The sequence below is a fragment of the Pinus tabuliformis genome, chromosome 5_1 (assembly GCF_031772625.1).
Source record: "Pinus tabuliformis cultivar Carrire ecotype Pingquan chromosome 5_1, CPIR1, whole genome shotgun sequence".
Lineage (NCBI taxonomy): Eukaryota > Viridiplantae > Streptophyta > Pinopsida > Pinales > Pinaceae > Pinus > Pinus tabuliformis.
The window spans coordinates 692,431,726-692,455,437 of record NC_142305.1 but is presented as its reverse complement, the minus strand read 5'-3'; the positions used below and the strand labels follow the sequence as shown (position 1 = coordinate 692,455,437).

Sequence of the window (23,712 nt, the reverse complement as noted above, 5' to 3'; positions counted from 1 at the left end):
GAAAGTGGGTAGATGTGAGAGGAGGCGACATTACACTAATAACATATCAATAATGGGAGATAAAAAGTATATTGGAAGACCTATATAGAGACATCAAAGCTAGAATTTGGGGAGGGTGAGTCACTATAGGGAGACATATGGGATGTATCCACAGGTTGGAGTGAAAATTGAGGGGAGGAAGAATTACAAGTAAGCCATCATGAGAATATTTAGACATGGAAGAGTTGCAATTTGTTCGAAGCAAAAGAAATGCAGGATTTGATGAGGGAGTGATGGGGCCTAAGGCCATATAAGGAAATATCTCCACGAGAAGAGCATTACATGATGCGATATTATCTAGAGGCAATTAAGATACGTGAGAAGGACTGATAGGCAGTGCCCAAATCTACACTTCCACAAGGGGATCATTGGAGAAGTCCACCAAGTCATCCTTTGTGACTAGGAATTAAAGTGAGCTAAGTCAATAGTTGATAATAGAAGGGAGAAGGGGACAACATGACTGATTTAATATGGCTTTCGGCAACAGGGAAAACCATAGAGCCAAAGGGCTGAGGAAACCCTATTACTGAGCCATAGATTTATCTCTATATCTAAACATTGTATACACCCAACCAAAATGTCACACACACACACATATGGCATGGTAGCCCATTCATACTATCTCATAGACACGACAATTGTTGTTTTATATCTATCTTCAAGCTTGATAGCAATTTGCCAAAATCTATATTGTATAGAAAACTTGGAAAATATATGACATCCTTTCATTCTTATAATTAAATCATCTTTGTCAAGAACATGATATTTGATATATTTGGGAAACTTATTGAGAGGAGAATAATCAACTACCATTTTTATCTTAACTCTCCTTTGGAAAAACGATTGTCAACGTACAACCTTATGCATGCCCAACTTGAATTTTGAAGGAACGATTAGTCCTTTAGCCAAGAGGTCATAATCTTTTTGGCATTTGCTAAGTTTTTAGGCTTCATTTATTGGTGATTCACTTTTGTAGGTTTGAATATGGAACTTTAGGTGAATTGGATGCATACATTTCTCTTTTCCAAAATGCATTAGGTTGTTTTGAACAATAATCTTTTAAAATATTATTCTTGATCAATTTTAATTATTTTTCATGCTTAGATTTTTCACTATGGCCGATCCTTTGGTTGTGCTTCTCAGGGGATTTTGGGTTTCTTATATTGGAAATGTCCTTGTTAACTTTTACTTGAAATTTCCTTTTAGTAGGAATAAAAACAAGTTGTCCATCAACTTGCAAAGTGACATTCTCATCACAAATAGTTAGTGGTAGATGCACACCTAAATATTCATTTCCTACAAGAAGATCCATCCTTTGTTCCTTAATTGAATGAAACTAAGTGGAGATGTTATTTTTGAGAACTTGATCAAAATAAGCTTATTATGCACCAAAGACCTTTTTTGCTACCTACATACAAAAGTTGACACGTTAGTGCTAAGAATACATTCATCTAATGGGAAGCCATCTAATTTTGCTAAAGAAAGAACTATTTAATGTCAACAAGAGCATCTAAGCATCAAACCTTCATTATTTTGAATTGAAATTTACGACTTTCAAATACTTACTTTGATTCTTGGATAAAAGACATCGAAGACTTGATCATTCAAGTATCTTCCTCTAAATACACTGTATCATTAAAGTGCATATAGTTTTTTATTTCAAAATTTTCCACTTTTAAATATCGTTATTTATGGATGGGGTTTAGATTCATTTTCTTTCTCCAAATATTTTTCTTTTCACAATTCTTTAATCCTTTTACATTTTTGTGAATTCTTTGATATTCTTTATCCATCAAAGTTAGTAGCACATAATTAATTAGCGATTTTTAGTTCTTTTGTCATGCATTCTTTTTACAACATTTCTTCTTTTAGTCTTATTTTTATTTTTGCAAGTTGATTATCTGACGTTGCCTTTCTCTCTTTCAAGGAGCCTTGCATACTTTTCTCCTAATAATTTGCTAACATTTGTTTTTTCATTGCATACTGAGAGGATGATGATGGGAGTAAAGATTGATAAGCTAGGTCCTTGGGGAGGGGGGTGTGCTTTAAACTTTGGCTATGATACCAAGGGAGCGTGCTTCACAAGCCCAATCACTAGATCGCTTCTATGCTAGTAAGATCAATTCACTACTTACATAAACATATAAGAATAATAATATAAATGTAGAATAATAATTTAAACATAATTCTAATAACAAGATAACAATTAGAGAAAAACATAAACAAATGCTCATTCTAATAGAAAAACTTACATGACACAAAATGCTTGAAATTCAATATGGTATATGCTCTAAGACTCTCCCTAAACCCACACTCATTTATGATGACTTATCCATTAACCCACTTGGAATTGGAATTAGTCTATTATATATTAAAAAACAACAAAATGATAGATTCACTAAAAACACTATAGAGTCATAAACAATAAAACACCTATACACTACTTAATTTTTATCACTATCTATTCAACTTTTATTATTGGCTTGATGCACCTTGATCTTGGACTTGTGTCACTTAAATTTCAAACATTAAAAAAATGATGTGCACACTATACTTACCAATATATTAATAGGGGAAAATTAAAACGTTTAAAATCCCTTGCTTTCATTTATAAAATTTTATAGCAATTTACCGTACACCTGCTTTGACAAAAATACATTTAAAATTTAAGAGTTTAACAATTTACTGTACATCAACTTTGACTAAAATGCATATACCAACCAAACCCTACCCGATCGACCAACGCAAATCTCGAATGACAATTTTTATCAATAAAAACAGTAAATGTATTAACAGCTATAAGAAATCGAAAACCAAATTCTTTACTTCTTTTACGCTGCCTGTCAGCGGGCGTTGGACTATCTCATCCAATCAAAACACCATAGCCCAAATTATCTTTCTTCTAGATCTCTGTCCGGTTACTGGTTCGAATCTCTGCGTGGATTGCTCTCAATTTTGCTGTTGATTCGGTAAATATAAAACCAGCCGCAAAAGATCCTCTCCTTTCTATTGAATTTCGGAGGATTTTGAACTAAGCCTTTACCGCTTTCAGACCTCAGACCAAGCGGGACAAACACCGAGGTAGGGCATTTCGCCAGGTTTTACGAGGGGTTTTTGAAGAAAGAAAGAAAATAAGTATTTGAAATTGCATTTGAACTTAGTCTATTAGTTTATCAGGAGGGATTTTATCCATGATGTCCCATGCCCTTACCTCGGTACCATTGCCTCAAGCGACCATGTCATTGCCATCTCAGTTTCTTCATAAAACCCTCGAGCCGGCCTCGCCCTCGGCTTCGGTCCCGGCAAATTCGAAGCCGTGTTTCCCTTGTCCTCATAGCGTCAAGTTTAAATTGGGACCGCAGAAACACAAGCGCATGTCCGGTCGGCAGTTTGTTCTGAAATTTTGGGTTCCTTCGAGGGTCCGGCTTGAGGCCGTGACTGCGGGTATGTCCGGCGTGGTAGATGATAATTCTACAGTGATGTTTGATGGGAATTGGAGCGGTTCGCTAGAAGTTTTGAAAGCTTCCGTTTCTATGGGGCCTGTGATGAAGAAGGGTTACAGTTCTCTTGGGGGAGTCACGCTCGAGAAGGCTAAGTTGGATTTGTCGCAAACTTCTAAGACTTTTACTCCTCAGGTACGCTGTGTTAACCATCTATTACAATTTATATTTAAATTTGTTGGTAAAGGTCCCTTTGTCAATTCCGCTTAGGTGCAAGACCCTGGGGGCAATATTCTTTTAAAACCACTTCGGACTTGCACCTGCGGGCACTGAGATCCATTGCCTAGGATGAATTGTCTACTCTCAGTTAACCATAAGATATCACAAGATGGAACAACAATTGGCCACATCATCACAACATCATGTTCTTGGGGGCATTGGATCCAGGTCTCTGTGAAGGAAGCGGACTTGATTTACCACTTGATCATAACCCACCAGGCATTCTCAAACAATCTCAGTTAATTTTCAACGATTCTAGAATCAAATCTTCATGTGAACAAAGGGTGTTTGGTGTGATTTTCCTGTAGGAATATCCAGATAATATTATTCTCTTGGTGATTTTGCAATAGTGATATCAGTTTGGCACTGTAAAATTTAGGATCCATTTTTATTCGGGAAATGCGTCAAAAAACACGTCCCAGAGGGTTGCACAACGTAGAGCAGGCTTCCTCTTGCTTAGATGCCAGGTCCAAGGGTAATTTTATGCCAAAATTGAACTGGACCTGCCCCAAGCCTCATTCCCTTGAAACTCATACCATTCAGGTGGCGCAGACCACAGCTAGATTTATGTTACTTGGATTGTTATTTTATTGAAGTTTGGCAATAATGAACTTTGGAAAAATATTGAGAGTGCAAAGAAATACGATAAAACCCATGATTAAGTTTGAGACAGAGAATTAGCCAGGGAGCATCTATTAGGATGGAGGCATTACAGCTAGAGGCATCCTGCCTTTTCAAATCTGGAATAGATGATTATGAAGAACAATAATGCTAATTCAAAAAATTAATGATGACTAGTATTACAAAAGAGGATGCCCTTATAGAGGTTAAAGCAGGGGTCAACAAATTATTTCGCTTAATAACCTGCTCCCTGAGGGGATTGGCTTGGACCTGTAGATTTTCCAATAATAGTTTGCCTCCGAGGTGCATAACTTTTTATGCCCTCCTTGTGACATTTTCCATCTGGCTGCCCTGAAACATTGTGAGCCATCCTCCTTCCAACACTGATTCCCTGTTGATGCTGCTGTAAGAAGTACAGCTGAGAAAGGAGTGTTGTTCTGTTTCCAGCTCCTCGGAACTGCATGCCTGGCAAGTCCTGCTGTTCCACTCCTCCTTTGGTCTTTGCCCATTCCCGTCTAACATTTTAACCTGTGTAAGCTTGTCCTGAGTTGAGCCAAGAAGTGTATTTCTCTCAAGTTATTCTTGCACTTTGATGTCTACTGCTGGGGTAAACTGTTCATTATGCTACTGTTGTTTCTATGCACTATTCTCGTCCATTCCCCCCTCCTATAGCAGTTGGCGGTGTCCTGGTGTATTTTTTTAATTATTATTATTATTTATTTATTTATCTAGAGGATAGTCCTCTTCTTTTATGTCCTGACATTTCAGCCATCTTTTGCACTGAAGCTTCCGTGTATTCTTCATTCTTTCCAATGTTTCTTTGCTGTTTTGGTCATAGATCATGCACCCCAAGACAAATTAATACATTGGTTTTAGATGGTTCCATAACTAAGGCCCACTTGGACATCTAATTTCCCTACAATTTCAGCTTGGTAGCTAGGTTTTTGTAAGTGTTTTTTTCCCAATGGCCTGGATAGCTGAAGAGCGAGGCTCCCTCGATCTTATGCTTCCCCTAGGATTGTATAGTTTGGTGCCTTCAATCTTGATCATTCCTTAAAAGGGTATCATTTGTATTTACATGACCTTTTCATAGGGTATCATCTCAGTCTCCCCTCATGTCCTCGATCACCAGGTCTAGTGGGTCTTGACATCCTCTTCTCTTGCTCAACAACAAGGTCTCTACTCTGTTGCATTCTTATTCTATCATTGTACTTTCTATCCTATCATTTTATTAGGTTGTTTGTTTATAGATTTTTGCTAGGCTCTTACATCTTTATCATTTTGCTTTCAATATTTATTATTGATCTAGGAGTTATTCTCACACTTACACATTGTATTTACCCTAGTTGCACCTTTTAATCCCATTGGCCTATTTTTGTAGACATTTGATGGACTTTAATAAACTTATTCTACAACATTTGCCCCATTTATTTGTTCGCAACATCTGTATTAGCATATGTTGGCCCAAATAATATGTTATACAAAACTAAAAATATACTAGTAATAAATCTAATGTGGGCTAAATAATAAACATTCTCAAATCTCTCTGTATAAAAATAACACTATAAAAACTAAATCATATAAACTTTTGGAAGAAGAGGAATATGAGTCAACTAAATAATGCACAGCAACGTAGATCCATCCTAACTTGGGATCTTTTAAGCATCGAGAGATTTGTAGCTCAATTGTTTTCTAATCCCTCGTTGTGCTTAATATATCTTGAGTCAAGATAGATCTATGTTGGTCTTATCTTATCTATCACCTTTGCAGTCCCATGTTTTCTCCATCATGTGTCATAAGGTGAGGCAATGGTTGATGGTGGAGGGCTTGCCTTTGACCTCTTTTGTCTACCTTCTTTTCCCATTTACGAAGTTTCTTTTCCAATGTTCCTTCCATTAGTTTTGCGATCATTGAATTGATCATTATTGCTCTAATTTCTTAGGTTTTTCTTCTCTCCTCCTTTGAAGATTAATAAGATGAGATTTTTTTGGTGTGAATTAGTTAGTTCAATTTAAGGTGATAAAATTTGTGGTATCAAGAAAAGCTAATTGCAAGTGCTTGAGATTTGGTGCTAAAAGATCATCAAATGTGGCTTCTAAAGCTTCATATTTCGTTGACCATAATAGTGAGCCTAAAGCCTTGTTTGCATGTGTCAAGGGTATCGTTGTGGTTTAGAAATTATTCACACCATTGCTTTTATGGAACATGATAGAATATGATTCACTATTTCTACCATATGGTTTTGTTGATTATTGGTATTTAGTAATTATTGAATCACATTGCTTTTGCGCATTTTGCCATAAGCCTAATTTGGGTATCAAGGTATTTATCAATTTGACATAGTGTTTTAAAAGTTGTTTGTCTTTTGGAATTTGTTTCATGTTTTGTGGGGCTACAATCTAATTGTTGGGAACTTATTTAGTTTCCCTTCATTCACTTTTTTACCTTTGTTCTAGTTGCATATTTTTTTTTGAAAAATTGAAGGTTTGCTTTCATGGAAACATATCTTCCCAAAATTGCAAAAGATGTCTCTAAAAAATTGACAATTCAAATAAAAGATATTGATGAGGAAAGAATAAATTTAGTTGAAGATTTTATTTATTGAACATTTCTCTTGGGTAGGGATTTCCTATTATATTGAACTTGGTGAATTAAAATGTACATTTGTTGTTTAATAACCAAAAGGGTAAGTGGCCCCCGGGGGTAGCTCAACTAGCAATAACTATGTAAATGAAGTATTATGTGTGAGGAGGTCCGGTGTTCAAATCCCCCTGATTCACCTTGTGCGTATGGATAAGGGCCTATGTACGCACCTAAAGTTTATATAGTGATAGTGGTTGGAATCGACCCTATGTCACGCGAGTACAAGACTAGCCTATAGCTGTCAATTCTTCTAGTCACAAAAAAGGGCAAGTGCTTTGTGATTTGTAAGCTACCTTGCATATTCTAATGGTTGGTTCATCAAAACAATTCTCAAACTGTTAGTTTTTGAGCAACTTGGACAAGCGTTCTAGTCTCTATTGGCCTCTAAGAGGCTAAGGAACATAAGAGGATAATTATCTCCAAGACCCAAGAAAAGTTTCCAAGTAAAATGCCTTAATTAGATTATTTAGTCAATTATTAAATATTTTCCTAAGTCTAACTTAGGAAAATTGGTAAATCGGATTAATTGAGGTAAATCGAATTTGCTCTAGAGACTTTTGGAAAAGTCACTTGATGGGGTCAAGATGATCTTAGCCATCGATTGTGAGTAGATCATGGCTGTTGGTTGCCCAATGAGAAATTATAAGAGCAAATTGATGGGTTAGTTGGAGGCACATCAAGGAGTTTGAATTACCTAGTTGCAGAGTTAGCAAGGGCGCAATTTGAGCGAGGGAGACACTGACAAAAAGGTTTTAGTAGAGAAGATTGAGTAGAGAATTCCAAAGAAATTCTCCACAGAAATTCCAACATTCCGAGAGAAGGAAGGAGGCCAAATTATTCTACAAGCGGGAGGTGATTTAGCGAGTGCGCATTGCTATTTTATCCAGTGCGAGTTGCAGAGGCTACAATTTGATTTCCAGTGCCAGAGTTAGCTATTGGAGGAGGTGTGAGTGGCTTTAGAGTCTTGCAGGAGGCTATTTATTTGCCAGAATGAATTTCTAGAGGCTGAGAGAATTCTTAGAGCAGGTCGTGCAAATTTTTCTAATTAGCAGTACGAGCAACAAGAGGAGGTGCGAATAGCCAGAGGGAGCCCAAATTGTTTTTTGCAGAAGGAAACTTGAATTTCTAGTTGATTTTGCCAGTGAAGAAAATATTTGCCGGAGCTTTGCCAGTGAGAGGCAAGGATATTGTAATTCTCATGCTGAAGATTAATAATAAAACCCTCATTTGGAGAATTGGTTTTCCCTACACTAGGGTTTTTCTAGGGACAATTTGTCCAAAAATATTGGTGTCAATTATTTGTTTCCTGTTATTATTTGTGAGAATTGTAGTAGTGATTTAATCATTATATGCCATAATTAAATTTTGAAGTAAATAATCTACAATAGATAGAAGATTAAATTCTAATTGCTGCATTAAGGAAATTTCACACAAATTACAACTATTATAGGAATTTGTTGGGGCTTTTCGACCTCTCTTTTTGCCTTAGTGTGTTGATCTGGAAAACCTTTCTTTGCTGAGTTGAATACACAAGTCATCTAGTGCATAATGAGCCAAGTTTGTGCCCTTTTCCTCTTTATAAAGTCGACTTGGCCGTCCATCTTCCACGAAAGGTTGAGATTAAATCTCAATGGATGGCTGGGATTGATTCACTTTTTGACTATAGGAAAATTAGAATTTCCTAAATTAAAGTTAAGAAAAAGTAAAATTGTGTCTTTGCTTCACTTGTGGTGTTGAGAAATGTTACTAGTGTGGGTCTTCATAATTGTTGTACTCACTTCAATATGTATCCTATGTAACAAACCTGAAAAAGAAAAGAAAAATTATTATTATTAAAGCATGGGTTTCATGCTCATTATTGATGGTCTTCTAGGTAAAAGCGTGTTCTTCGTGCTTCTAGGGTTTTGTTAGGTCTTAGGATTTATTGTCATAAGTCAATGGAGTCAACATCATGTTTATGAGACCCTTCCGAGCAATTTGTAATTTAAAAGAATTATTTTTGAGTCTAGAAATTTATGTAATCTCCAAGAGTACAAGTCAGCTTTGGGATCCTCAAGTTGGCCTAAAGGAGGGAATTCAACCCCTTAAGAAGGTTATATAAAGAGTAGTTCGACTTCATTTGGAGACACACTCACTAACAAGTTCGATCTACAAGAAAGAGTTCGATCTATAGCTAGGTAGCTGGAAGAAGGAGAGCGAAGGTCAAGAAGGAGGAAGGACAAAATTTATTGTTTTTTGGGCTCTATCTCTCTCACACATGCAAAATTCTAGGGTTTTGGGCTGCAGGAAGAGGCTGAAGTTGTAGGGCCGAGTTACAATAGGACGAAGTGTAGAAACTGGTAGTTGGAAGGAAGGAAACTTTGTTTAGACCTCACAGACCTTAGGAAGAGTTGTCTTGCTCTTGGAAGGTCCTAAAAGAAGGTAAAATTAGGGTTTCTTCAGGACTTGTTCGACTGAAGTTGCAGGTTGAGTAGCAGTGCTGTAGTTGACAGATAGAAGTTGCAGTGTGTAGCAGTTTGGTGCAAATTCAAGGACTTGAGGAAGGGATGAATTGGTACTAGGAGGACTTGGTCTAGGGATTGGGTCTTTGTATCTCATTTGAAGTAGATTCTAAGAAGAGAAGAGTTTCCGGGTTTTCCCCTTCGAGGGATTTTGCCTTGGCTAGAACCTACATCTGTGTCCTCTTTTGTTGTTATTACTTCTTGATATTGTTTGATGAATAGATCTAACTAAAAGAACATAAAGAAGATAACTAAGATTCATAAGCAAGTATCAAGGTCAGAGAAAATAAGTTTAATAAGCTGCCACTTTATCATTTTCTAACATGTGGGCCCATCTGCAAAATTTAGTGTACCTCTAAATTTAGCGGAACCCTTCCTTCTCTAACTCCATCTAACACTCCCTCTTAGAGAGGAAGGTTTTATGCAGTACACCCAGTTTATCTTTGAAATAAGCGAGTCTACCTCTTGCCAATGCCTTGGTTAAGATATTTGTTTTCTACTCCTTGTAGGGATGTACTGGTTTTTGACTTTACCTCTTTGATATGGTGATACCTGATCTCGATGTGCTTCAACCAATCATGAGAGCTTGATGTGGCTGTGAATATCATAGTTTATGACTGTGGGCTACAACCTTTGACTGAACAAATCCAACAAGTAGCTTCCTTAACCAAATGGCCTCGTAAGCTGCCAAGCTGGCAACCATGTACGTAGCCTTAGTTGAGTTCGGTGCCACTGATCTCTGTTTCCTACTGAACCCGGAAACAACTACTAATCCAATACTGAAGGTACAACCTGAAGTGCTTTTCTTATCTATTGCATGCCCTACCCAATCTGCATCTATGAAACCTTGAAGTCTCACACCATTAATCTTCTTGTACAACAACCCATAATTTGTTGTGCCCTTGACATACCTCAACACGTGCTTGGAAGCAACCCAATGCACTCTGGTCAGCTCAACCATAAACTAGCTAAACTAGTTGATTGCAAAGCAAATGACTGGTCATCTAAGTCCCCTGACACGGGGATTCGAGATTCATAGGATTCAGGATTCATAGTGTTGGATTCAGACACGTTGACCCCCTAGAATAGGACACGTAGGATTCGTTATATATTATTTGATATATATATATATTAAAAATTAGATATTTCTTACACAAATTTTAATTAATGATACAAATTTATTGATTTCAAACATAGATCTTCATCTATAGCATGCATAGTACATACAAAATTCAAATACATGTTAGTGGTGACATAAATCATGATTCATAATTCATAAATGAAAGACAATTTACAACTACAAGATAGTAAGATAAACACACTGACAACTGTAGTTTTCTCATGAAGTCATCAAATCAAAATGTGTTACATAGGTAGTGCTAGTGCAATGCCAATGGCAAATAGAAATAGAAAATATAAAACAACTACAGGTATACAAGCCTCAAGGCATCAATCCTCATCATCAGCATTAGAATCAACATCAATGTCCTCATCATCATGGTCCCCACTGCTCTCCTCTGCATCCTCCTCCTCCCCTGTATCCATAGTCGCCTCTGCATCTGTTCGTGTGGAGGATGACCCTTCTAAGCCATCAAATCTAACAGGCTCTAGCACTGGATCATTGAGATCTATGTTGGCCAATGCCAACTCAACACTAGTGTCCAGACCCATATCATCAGGAAAGACATCCCACATCTTTGTCTTTCTCCTCAACCAGTCTTCCCTCTGCCTGTAAATAAGACGAAGGTTGGTGTGCACATATGCCATTGTCTCTGCCCTGGACTGCTCAAGCTTGCTCTTCTTCACACTATACAAATTCCCATATGTGCTCCAATTCCTCTCACAACAAGAGGATGAAGCTATGTTGCTTGGGAGCGGGAGCGACCATTTTCAGAAGCTCTCGGTTTGGGAGCGAATCCGGGAGCGATTTTTTAAAAATATATATATTTTTTATATTTTTTAATTTTTGATACATATATGTCAACAAAAACATGTAGAATGATGAATTAGACATAAAAAACATAAAAAGACATAGATTGATCATTGAACCATATCACATCAGTCATCTAGAAATTATAATCGTCATCAACCATGTCCACAAGTTAGTAAAATACATATTACAACTGCAACATATTGAGTCTCATGAATCATGATTTATCAAATTCAATCTTAAAGTTTCAACTTCAAGCTTTCAAAATTGAAAATTCAATAACATTTATCATCATTGATCACCAAAGTTGTACTTGTAAGCTAAGTTTAACCATTACAAGAAGTAATATCTAAGATATTTCTAAATCATAACTTCTAACTGTTAACATGATATGAAATGTTATAAATTTATAAAATGAAACATGAATAATGAAATGAAATGAAACAACTTTAGTCTTTCACGAAGCATCATATTCATAATTCACATCATTACCAATGAGTTATAATTGCCAAGGCCCAACTTCAAACTTCAAATTTTCATTGTCACAGTGATATATTGTTTACAAAAAATATTATTATGATATGAAAGAGTCAAGAGTCAAGAGTCAAGGACTCAAAACTCAAATCTATCTCTGTCGTCCATTGCATGGAAGTTACCATACAAACCAGTGCCACTGAAGTATCTGCCTATTTCAAAGCGCACAGCGGCACATTCCTCCCTATCAGGTACCAACTTTTCTCATGCTTCCAAATATCCTTTAGTTACCTCTGGATCTAAATGGGGTTTGGTCCTAACCCCACCCCCTGCTGCAGGTTGGCCCAACCAAGATGTAGAGTAGTATTTTGGCGTAAGGATATACGCCAAGCAATGTAGTGGAAGATTAAGCCTATTCCACCGTTCACACACACAATCATGAATCAGTTTGTACAAGTTGGGATCTCTATTATGAACAATGTCTTTTATTTCCCCCAACATGGTATCCATTTGCTCATACACCTCGCCAATCACTGGTTTGTCTGTATCTGCAAATCGAATCATGTGATAAATTGGCTTGGTGAAATCCAATACCTGCCTCACAATTGTCCAAAACTGCCCATCAAGAGCGGCCTCCTCCACCATTTCAAAACCTGCCATGTCAGCTACATTTGTAGCCCTTTCCTTTAACACCTGCCAATGTGGACTTGATACCATGCTAGCTAATGCCTCTCTTACCTTCAAAAGGCGCCTGAAGGTGAGGTAATAGCTACCAAATCTGGTCTTCGCAATCTTCAACAACTCCAATCTTGAGTGACTGCGGAAAAGGCCATGGGTATTGCTATGATTTGTAATAAATTTTATCATTTGTTTGCCTTTCTTGTACAAATCACCAATCCATTGGTATTGTTCATTTTTGTTCTTGACAATATCATGCAACAGAAGGTTCAATGTGTGAACCAAACATCCAGACCAAAATATGTTGGGGTATTTATCCTCAATAATTGCTCCCGCTGCCTTACAATTAGGAGCATTATTAGTGATGACTTGGATGACATTGTATGGGCCAATATGCTCAATTGTTTCAAGTAATGCTTCTACAATGTTGATGGCGGTCTTGAACTTGTTTGAGTAATCATGTGCAGCTAGAAAGATGGGACCACTAACAGACACAGCGAGAACACTTATCAATGGCTTGCCTTTTACATTTGTCCATCCATTAGATACAATGGACACCCCATGGTCAGTCCAAGAACTTGTCATTCTATTCAAAGAATGTGATATTTTTGCTTTTTCATGATCAAGGCCAACGGTTTTTGCCTTGTCATACCCAGGGCTCTTGTATCCTTTAGGGGCATCATTTATGGCAGAAACCATTTCGTGCCAATAAGGTGAGCGAAGAACATTGAATGGTATCCCACATGAATAGAGAAACCTGTAAACCTTTGAATCCACATCATTCCTACACCCCTCATCAAGGAAATCTGATATGGTTCTACGTCTTAAAGATGATGACCCTGTGCCTCCATATCCACTGCCTTGGGAGGATGCTGAAGGAGTTCTTTGTGATTGTGAGCTTGGTTCAAAGAAACCCCTTGATTTTTTTGATCTGTGTTGGGCTTCCTCCTCTTCCCTTATGTATTTGGCTCTATCCGCCGCTGACACCGCTGTACAAGTTTTGATTCCTATTTGTTTGTCTCCATCCCATGGCCTTTTCCCGCAGAGGTGTCTTCTAGCACGGGTGTATGAACTTGTGTAATCAGTGTTGCAATGGGGGCAATGAAATTTAGTGGTTCCACCCCCTCTCCATTTTTCAGCCCTGTTAACATATTTCCACAATGGAGTTTGGTCTTGTTTAGTTTTTTGAGGGTCATGTTCACCCTCCTCCAGCTCCTCCTCATCGGGGTTTTCACCAATTTGACTTTCTCCAGCTTCTTCATCCCCCTCTTCAGTTTGGCCCCTCCGTTTCCTACTCTCCAGCACCATAATAACCATAAAAGGGACCAGGAAGAGGAAAATGCCAAGAAATATAGCCAGGTCCATGGTGTTTGATGTTTGTAGGGTTTTGATTCTTGAATCTGCAAATTAATTTAATTTATTGGGATTAATTAATTTAATTTAAATTTATGATTTTTAAACTCAATAAACTAAATTAAATTAACTAAATTACTACCTAACTAACTAAACTAACTAAATTACTAAGTTACTTACCTCTGCAGGCTTGCTCCTCGCTCCTCGGCACTTGCTCCTCGCTCCTCAGCACTTGCTCCTCGCTCCTTTGCTCTTGCTCTTGCTCCAAACTCTTGCTCAATGAAGTCACAATGAAATTTTTTTAGGCCCATTGGGCTTTTAAAACCATTTTTTTTTTTTTGAAGTTTGATTTTTTTGGCATCCACGGAAATTTTTTCTGCCGGATCGCTCCCGGTGCCCGTCAAAACGCTCCTGGAGCGATTTTTTTATGCCTGGGAGCAATCGCTCCCGGGCGTTAAAAATCGCTCTGGGAGCGACGGAGCAATCGCTCCCCGAAACGCTCCCGTCCGGGAGTGATTTTGGGAGCGCGCTCCCGAGCCGCTTCTGCCCGGAGCGCGATTCGGGAGCGGGTTCGAGGGGGGCGCTCCCCCGCAACTATGGGATGAAGTCACCTAAGAGAGGAGCCTCATGACTAACTGCTGAAGAGGAGGGCTTTTTGCCCCATGATTTGCCCACCAAGAATAGGGCTTCATAGCCCCCCTGTCTCTAATCACATCATAACCTCCAAATCGACCACTGCGAGTGGAAAACTCTGCAAAGGCATCCTCCACCTCATCAAGCAATGCACTATCCTGAAAAATCTGCCTAAATGCCTCTTTCCTCCCCTGTGAGATTTCACCATCCATGTGAGGAAGGAATCTGCGGGAAGGTCCACCATTCAGCCACTCATGGTTGTAGTATTTGGGGTTCAATGAGTGAGCCAAACAATGTAAAGGTGTACAATTCTTGTCCCATCTGCTGATAAGAATATTCTGTATAGTATCACAAAAGGCCTTTGGTGATGTCTCATACTCGGGGCACTCACTCTGTAGAATAATGCTCCTCACAGACTCAATCATGGAATCCCATCCCTCATAAACCTCTCCTAGGATGGGTTTGTCTGTATCTGCAAATCGAAGCAAAGAAATGATAGGGTCCATGATCCGAATAATTAGATCTACCCTCTCCTACCAAGCATCATCTAGCACTGTGTCCTTCACTCTTTTAGAGGCTCACTGATCTGTCTTTCTCCAAAAAGACCAAAACTCAAAAATAACCATGGACCTAAGAGCAGTCTTGACCTCCCTCAACCTCTTCAACATCATGAATGAAGAGGCAAACCGTGTATCAACAATCTTCAACAATGATAGATTGGTGTATTCCTTGTAGATAGTGAGGGCATTTGTATGATTTTGCACAAAGTTACGGATATGTCTTGCATCCTCAATAATGTTACGAATCCAAAGCACATCAGAAGCAATGGATTTCAGTGCTAAGTTCAATGAATGGACAATGCAAGGTGTCCAAAACACTTGTGGATATTTAGCTTCCACAATCATGCCAACATCCTTGCAAACAGGTGCATTATCTGTAATGATTTGCACACAAGAATCAACACCTACATCTTCAATAACTTTAATAAATAACTCACCAATAAATTGTGCATCCTTGTATTCTCCAAGTGTATCCACTGCTTTCATGAAAACTGGACCAGTCAAGGAAGACACCATGAAGTTGATGATTGGGTGTCGTGCTGGATCTGTCCATCCATCAGAAACAATGCTAACCTCAGATGTTGGCCATGATGCTACAATAGGCTCAAGCATTTTTTGCACCTCTTTTTTTGCCTTTGTTAACAATGTGGTTTCAGCTTCTCTGACCTAGGAGGCACATACACTGATGGAGCCCCTTGAGTTGGAGCTCGACACATCTCAATAAATAGAGGTGAGTGTGCAACATTAAATGATATGAAGTTTTGATAGAAGAAGAAGGCAATGGTGAGATCAAGCTCTTCCCGTCTCTCTTTTTGGAAAATCTTGTCCATTGGACCAAGTGCAATTGCTCTTCTTTTTGCTGCTTGTCCCCCAATAGAACTCTCAAATGGAAATTTGGTGGTGGCTTTCCTCAAAAATGGAAGGGGGTCTTCATTCTTGGGTTTTCTTGATTTTGAAGCCACATTTTCCATACCAACAATGGACTCCTTTTCCAATTCTTTTCTCTTTTGTAAAGGAACAACTTTACAAGCTCCAATCCCACAACCCGGTAAAGCCAACAAATGTGCTTTCACACGGAAATATGTGCTTTTGAAAGCAATGTGACAAAAGTTGCATCTCCATTGCACATTGCCTCCTCCCTTCCCCTTGGTGCTTGTCCCATCCTCTCTTGTGACATATTTCCACAATGGATATTTATCAATGTTGTCTCTAGGTCCTCCTCTTCCATCAACATTACTTGCAGCAGACTCTGATGATATTGGGGGAGGAGGGGCATCTCCAATGGAGACATTCTTTCCCTTCCTTTACCCCCTAAATGCTGCCTTTGATTGAGCCATGAATACTGTAAAAGAAATGAACAAAACATGCGCAAATTTGTAAACAAAAAGTCATATACAAACTGCTGTAATAGAATAAGAAATGCAAAAAAATGGAGCTGAAATGCACTTACTTGGTGCTTGAATCTCCTTGCCGAACACTCTACTCCCTTAGCTCCTTGCTCCAAACCCTTCTCTCCTTGTAAACAACTCAAACAATGCAGACCCAAATGACAAACAACGTGAAAGAAATGAAGAAATGCGTCCTTTTTAACCTGCGACAGTCACTTTTCTAGGATACGAATCCTAAAATCGTGATTCGCTGGCCAATCACGGGATTCGTATGAATCCTAATAGGACACGTCGAATCCGAGTTTAGGATACGATTTTCAAGAGAATCGTATCGGACACGTAGGATTTGGGTTCGCCGGCTATATGGATGAATCCGGTTACTTAGCTAGTCATGTGTTCCCTAGATACAATAACGACCCAATGAGCTGCATAAAGTGTGGGATCCACTCGCTCACCTCTGGTAGTGTCCACATTCCTCCAATTTGTGACTAGAGGTGTGGTCATGGCCCTGCAATCTTGCATGTGGAATCTCTTGAGAATCTCTTGCTTGTACTTTCCCTGTCCCAAGAATATTTCCCTATCACACTGCTATACCTCCAATCTAAGTAAATAGTACATAAGCCCTATATCCTTCATCTCAATCTCTTCTGCAAGATCTCTCTTGTAGTCATGGATGAGCTCTACGTCCCTTGTCAATATCAAATCATCAGCATATAACACAAGAATGAGAGGCTGGCCCTCAACCACAATATAATATAGGTTAGGGTCAACTTTGCTCTTGGTGAAGCCCAATCCAAGAAGGTAGCTGTCTATCCTGGCATACCATGCCCTCGATGCCTGCTTGAGCCCACAAAGAGCTCTCTTCAGCCTACAAACATGTGTGTCTCTGCTGAAAGTATCGAACCCTTGAGGATGCTCAACATATATCACATCCTCAACAACTCTGTTAAGGAAGGCAGTCTTCACATCCATTTGGTGGACTTTCCACCCCATCTACGTTGCTAGTGCCAATATGGTCCTAATGGACGAATATCGGGCCACTGGTGCGAACATCTCATCATAGTCTATCCCTTTGATTAAGAGAAACCTTTGGCCTCAAATCTAGCCTTGCACTTCTCCACACTCCCATCCGCCACATGCTTAATCTTATAAACCCAACAAGAACCAACCACTGACTTGCCAACTGGTCTTGGCACAATTTCCTAGATGTCATTTTGCATGATAGATGAATACTCCACCATGGCATCTCGCCATGCCTACTGAGAAGCTGGCTCCTTATAACAAGAAGGCTCTGAGTCTATCACCTCAATCATAAGTGCCATGTACCCTGTATATATCTCTGTGGCTATTTACTTTGTTTGAATGTGGAGCTGGGGGCTCCAACTCTCTCCTGAACCTCTCTAATCAACTGATCTGCCCACCTAGCTCATCCTCTCCTTGCACTGGGAGTCATTGTCTGAATGGGCCCCTCTAGCTCTACTCTTTCCTCCTGTTCTTGCGCTTTCATCTCATTTGCATGTTGATTGTCCTGCCCAACAATCGACTGTGATGAAGATAGAGAAGATGGCTGAGCCTCCTACTTGGGAGCTTGCTTCTCATCCTCCTGTGCTACACCCTACTCAAGCTCCAAGGATTTCTTAAGAGCCCGTTCCTCCTCAAATCTCACACCATGCCTGATCATTGTCTTCATGAGTGCTGGAATATACACCCTATACACCCTGGATGTCTTGCTGTAGCCCATGAAATGCTCTTCTCTGATGCGTGCTCTAGCTTCTTCCGGTTTTCAGAAGACACATGGCAGTAAACAAGGTTGCCAAAGATCTAAGAGTGAGACACATCAGGGTTCTTGCTCGTGAAAGCCTTCTTTGTTGTGACTCTACCTTGCACATTGTGTGGACTTCTGCAAAAAGATTTTGCAGTGTTGCATGCCTATGCTCGAAGAAACATAGGTAGCCCCTAGTCATGCAACATAGCCTTGGTCGCTCCAACAATGATCTGATTCTTGCTCTTAGCCACCTCATTCTGCTGGGGGTTATGAGGTGCGATGAGCTCTCTCTTGATGCCCTCCTTGGCACACAAGTGTCTGAAGGCATTGGAGATGTGCTCCCACCATTGTCTAACCTCAGCGCCTTGATCTTCCTACTAGTCTGGTTTTCCACCAATGCTTTGAACTCCACAAACTTCGAGAAGACCTGATCTTTCTTCTTCATGAAGATGATCCATGTCTTTCTTGAGTGGTCATCAATGAAGGTGATATAATATTTGTATCCCATTAGCGATGGAGAGGAAAATGGTCTGCATACATCCGAATGTACCAGCTCCAAGATGCTCTTGGCCTTGCTGTCTCTACTAGGAAAGGATGTCTTGGCATACATGTAAGCGTGCAACCCTCGCACACATCAGATCATGCTGATCTACACTGTACTGTGGCAGCCCTGTGGCAATCTCCCAAAAAATCTTCAGCGCTCCATGGTGTAAGTGACCCATGCGCCTATGCCAAAGCTCCTTAAGGTCACATCTCTGTGCATTGATCTCCCTATTGCTCTAGGTTGCGTCTGTCTCAAACTGTAAACTGTAGAGGTTCGTCACCCTAAATTCAATCTACTTAGCTGCTCCAGAGTTGAAAGGCTTGAGAAAGGCCTTCCCTCTGTTGAAGATAACCTCATAACCTTTCTTCTCCAAGGTTGAGTTACTAAACCATGCAACGAAAAATGCGGGAACCCTAAAAGTTAAAACCCTTGCTCGCTCAGTTGAGGGCTAAAAATCGCCTTAGTGTCTTAAATCACAATTAATGAGTGAGTTGCAAGTCAAAATCATGTTGACCACGAGTCAAACTCGGTCAATGCGAGTTTGACTCGCCCAGAGTTGAATCGGATCGTTTGAGGGAAGAGCAGAGTTTAATCGCGAGTGATCGGAGATTCATGTTTCACTGGTTGAGACTGAAACAAGGTTTTTCTTCAACCCTGGTACGTAGATGACATCTCTAAGGTAGAGAGGATTCCTAGACCCCCTCTCAAACTTGATAGTACGCACGCCCTGTGCTTGGTACCTTCCATCATCCCCCATCTCTATATGAAACTGCATGTCCTTTTCTGTTAATTGACTGAGATAACTCTTGTTACCGGTCATATGACAGGATGCTCCACTATCAATATACCACACGCTGCTGGCCATTGAGCTTACCATGCAAGCTATGAGTGAAAACTCCCTCTCAAACTGAGAAGTGAACTCCACTTCTGCTGATGCTGCCACATGATCCTTCTTGGATCACTTCTTTTTGTTTGGACACTTGGTGGAGTAGTGCCCAAATTGATGATAAGAGAAGCAGTTAACTTTGCTGAGATTTTTCTTCTTCTTGCCTCTTGAACTGGACTCAACTCCTCCTGGATTTTTCTTGCTCTTGGCCTTGACCCTCTGCCAGCTAGGGCAAAAATTTCCTCTTCCTCAGTCTTTGCATGAGACCCAAATTTGGATTGTTTCCGGATCTTCTCTTGCATGCAATCACTCCATAGCCTCTCTCATCCTGGTAGGTTTTCTCTACCACTAATAATATCAGTAAAATTTTCCCGTGACTTGGGAAAACCCAACAGTGCAAAACTGACAAGGTCTTTGTCTGAGACTGTCTCCCCAACCCTGACTAACTCATCTTTCACTTTGGTGAATCTGGTCAGGTAAGAGATCACAGACTCAGACTTAGTCATCTTGATATTTCTGAGTTTATCTCTGAGTACCACCTTCCTAGCCTCACTTGTCCCCTGGTACAATCCTAAGACAATTGTCGACAAGTGAAAATAAGCTTGGATGCAGCTATGCATTTTGTTGATTTCAGATGATTAACTGATAATAGATACTGCTATGGGTGTGTCCTGTGTATGTAGTTTGTGTGATTTAGGGGTTTTGCAGTTTTAGATAGAAATTTGCTTTCTGTCCTGCTTTTTCTTGTTTAATGTTTTTGTCTACTTAACAGTAGCAAGTTCAATTATAAAGGAATAAAATGTCTTTCATGGGCAGCACGGTATTCATGGCATTGCGATTGGTTCATATTTGTTTTGGTTCTCTAGATCAGTTTTTATACTGCCAGTGAGTAATATCACATCCGCAACTCTGATTAGGTTTCTGTCCATTTGCAAACATACCTAGCTTGATCGTGAGCCCCTTCTCAATCTCAAATAAGGTTATTGGCTTAATTTTTATGCTGTGCACTTGTTTATTTGATTGTTTTTCTTTATTAGGGGGTTGTTAGTTCTTTTCCTGAATCGTACCATATATTGCTGAAGGGATCAGCATATGGGATACTTTTGGTATCTAGGTCTTAGTAATTTCATGTTATGTTTCCCTTTTTGCAGACAGCAGATGGTGATGGAGGTGGGGACATTGGGAAGAAAAACAGTCACGGGGGAGGTGATGGGGGTGATGATGGTGGTGATGATGATGACTACTTTGGTGATTTTGATGAAGGAGATGATGGAGATGAGGGCGGTTTCTTTAGGAGGAGGACAGTTTTCCAAGAGGTTTGCACAAATTGTTTTTTTTTTTTTGATTTCTGAGATTATTGGAGCATACATGTTTTTATTATCGAGTTTTTTGACATTAAAAATGATATTGCACTTGGGCTTGCAGGTTTTTGATAGAAAAATTGTAGAGGCTGTCATGCAAGAGTGGTATAGGACCATGAGTGACTTACCAGCTGGACTTCTTCAAGCTTTTGAAATGGTGACTGATTGCAAACAGTTTCACCTTATTGAATTCATCGTATGGCATAGAAGTTAATGTGAAATAGAGATTTTCACACATATTGAGATAGACTAAATTGTTGATTGCGTTGCAGGGGTTGATAAGCTCAGCTCAGATGGTCAGGTATTTATCAATGAATGCAAGGCCAACTGTGGCCAGGTTTGTTTCACGGGCTTTACCTCAAGCTGTTTCAAGGGCATTTATTGGACGGTAATTTCATGATCAGCCTATGTTCATTCGGAATTTAGTTTTGTTCAGTGTGCAATTCAGCTTGCCCAAAATTGTTGTCTGGAAGTTACAACTGTGCTTTTTCTGTGATTCATCTCATTTGACTGTATATATATATATGGCCAATCTCCTTGCAATTAGGATGATGCACAGGCCCAGTGTATCCTCCTATCCTTCCTCCTTGATATCCATTTCGATATCCTCCTCCTCCCTTGCCTCTATCTTGTCCTCCTCCCTGGCACATTCTCCCCCAATGATTAGTAGGGAATGTGAACTGGCTTTATATTATTTAAGGGGTTGGAGTAATTGAGCCGGAACGATACAGGGTTGTAGTGGAACCATTTCCCTCTCAAATTGATATCTTTCTCATCATTTTCCGAATGAGTTTCGCTCGGTCGGTCAAACTCAATGTTCCTCCATAAGATGAAGTTAGTAATCAAGGTCAAAGTCAAGGTTGTTTTATGCCATCCAAATTCATGCGCCATGCTGGATGCTACTAGCTCCATTATACATTACACTGGCACATTCAATGGTTTCATAATCCCGAGGCTTAGTACCTGCCTCATACATGTATCAAGTGGTTATGGTATAGGTATTGCTTTACCATTTTACTCTATTCGAACACCAAAGCGAATGGATATCAGGATGGATTGGAGAGCATACAGGTCAAAAATTGATGGCATATATATATATATATTCACTTAATGTAAAGCATTTATAGTTATGGGCTCTGTAGAGCTTTCTAAAACATTGTTACACTTTTCCCGTAGCTCAGGGTTTGAACACTTTATGGCAAATATTAGCTGGAACCACTATCCAATTTCAAAAGTGTTTTTGAAAATTTTATACCAACAATAAACTGGCAACTGTTTTCCTCTGGTAGTTTTCTGTTTAGAAATCTCATATGTTTGTCCTCTTCTGCCATTTCTTTTCATCATTGGTTTTAGAAGTAAATGTCTCCCAATTGCAGGATGATTGCGGATCCAGCCTTCCTTCATAAAATGTTTTTGGAGCAAGCCACAACTATTTGTTGTAGTGCTTGGTGGGAATTAAACCATCGGAAAGATAGGTAAGTGCGTTTGTCTGTTTAATGTTAGTAGAATCACAGTAATTCCTCTGCAGAAACACCCCAGGTGTAAATACATAAACTGATGATTTATAATGGTTTCATTGTATCAGGATAAAACAGGAGTGGGACTTAGCTCTGATGAATGTGTTAACTGTTTCACTCTGCAATGCAGCAATAGTTTGGTCTCTTGCTCCCTGCCGCTCATATGGAACCACATTTCAGTTTAATCTGCAAAATACTTTACAGAAGCTTCCCAACAATATTTTTGAAAGAAATTATCCTCTTCGAGAATTTGATTTGCAAAAAAGGATACATTCCTTTTTCTATAAGGCTGCAGAGTTGTGCATGGTTGGCATGGCTGCTGGAGCTGCGAATGGTGCACTATCAAATCTCATCTCTTCAAAAAAGGAGGGAAGGTACTTTTTGTGACAGTGTAGTATCCATCATCTCTGCTGCCCTTTTATTTGCAGTATGCTTTGATTGTTGAGAGCTCACTTTTCTTGTACTGTAGGAGTTCAATAGTAGTACCATCTGTGAGTACGAGTTCTCTGAGTTATGGAGCATTTCTGGGTTTGTCTGGGAACTTGAGATACCAAATGCTGTATGGATTAGAACGAGCATTGCATGATCACTTTGATGTTCTTGGAGTAGTTATATTTGCCAGTGCTGCTTTAAGGTGCGTTTTTAGTATTGTCTATTTTTGTTACATGTTGGTCAGTGTTTTTCTTTTGCATTGCAAATCAAATCCGTTTGGAATCTTGGGGAAGAGCAACAGGAGTTCCTATACCTATTGAGTTTTGATCATAAATATATGCTTTTCTTTTTCCCTCAGAAATAAGGTGTTTATATTAGTATAGGTTCCATGTAAGGGTTTCAGAGTACATACAATATTAAATGGGCCAGTGGTTCAAACTGGGGATCATCAAAATCTGGCTTAACACCTAATTAGACAGCAGGCCTGGGTGAGAATCTGCATCTGACCTGTGCTTCATATAAACTAAGAAAAATGAAGTATTTATGATTCTGCCTATATATCCTGATTTCAAAAACAATACAACTAGAGTGGATATAATAGACACAAAAATGTGTACAAAAACACCAAAACTGTACTTCAGATAGTTTGTGTGAAACTGTTAGAACTA

The 23,712-nt window shown here is 39.3% G+C and overlaps 1 protein-coding gene across 1 annotated transcript in view; it reads left to right on the top strand.

Annotated features, from left to right (window-relative positions):
• The first annotated feature begins 2,855 nt into the window (after nucleotides 1-2,855).
• LOC149166839 (plant/protein, putative (DUF3411)) overlaps nucleotides 2,856-23,712 on the top strand; it is a 41,569-nt gene continuing 20,712 nt past the window's right edge. Inside the window, exons 1-7 of the mRNA XM_089432770.1 lie at nucleotides 2,856-3,674; nucleotides 20,886-21,050; nucleotides 21,160-21,252; nucleotides 21,368-21,483; nucleotides 22,472-22,570; nucleotides 22,681-22,986; nucleotides 23,082-23,246. Coding sequence (XP_089288896.1) covers nucleotides 3,231-3,674; nucleotides 20,886-21,050; nucleotides 21,160-21,252; nucleotides 21,368-21,483; nucleotides 22,472-22,570; nucleotides 22,681-22,986; nucleotides 23,082-23,246 — 1,388 coding nt within the window. The 5' untranslated portion in view covers nucleotides 2,856-3,230. The remainder of the gene's footprint in view (nucleotides 3,675-20,885; nucleotides 21,051-21,159; nucleotides 21,253-21,367; nucleotides 21,484-22,471; nucleotides 22,571-22,680; nucleotides 22,987-23,081; nucleotides 23,247-23,712) is intronic.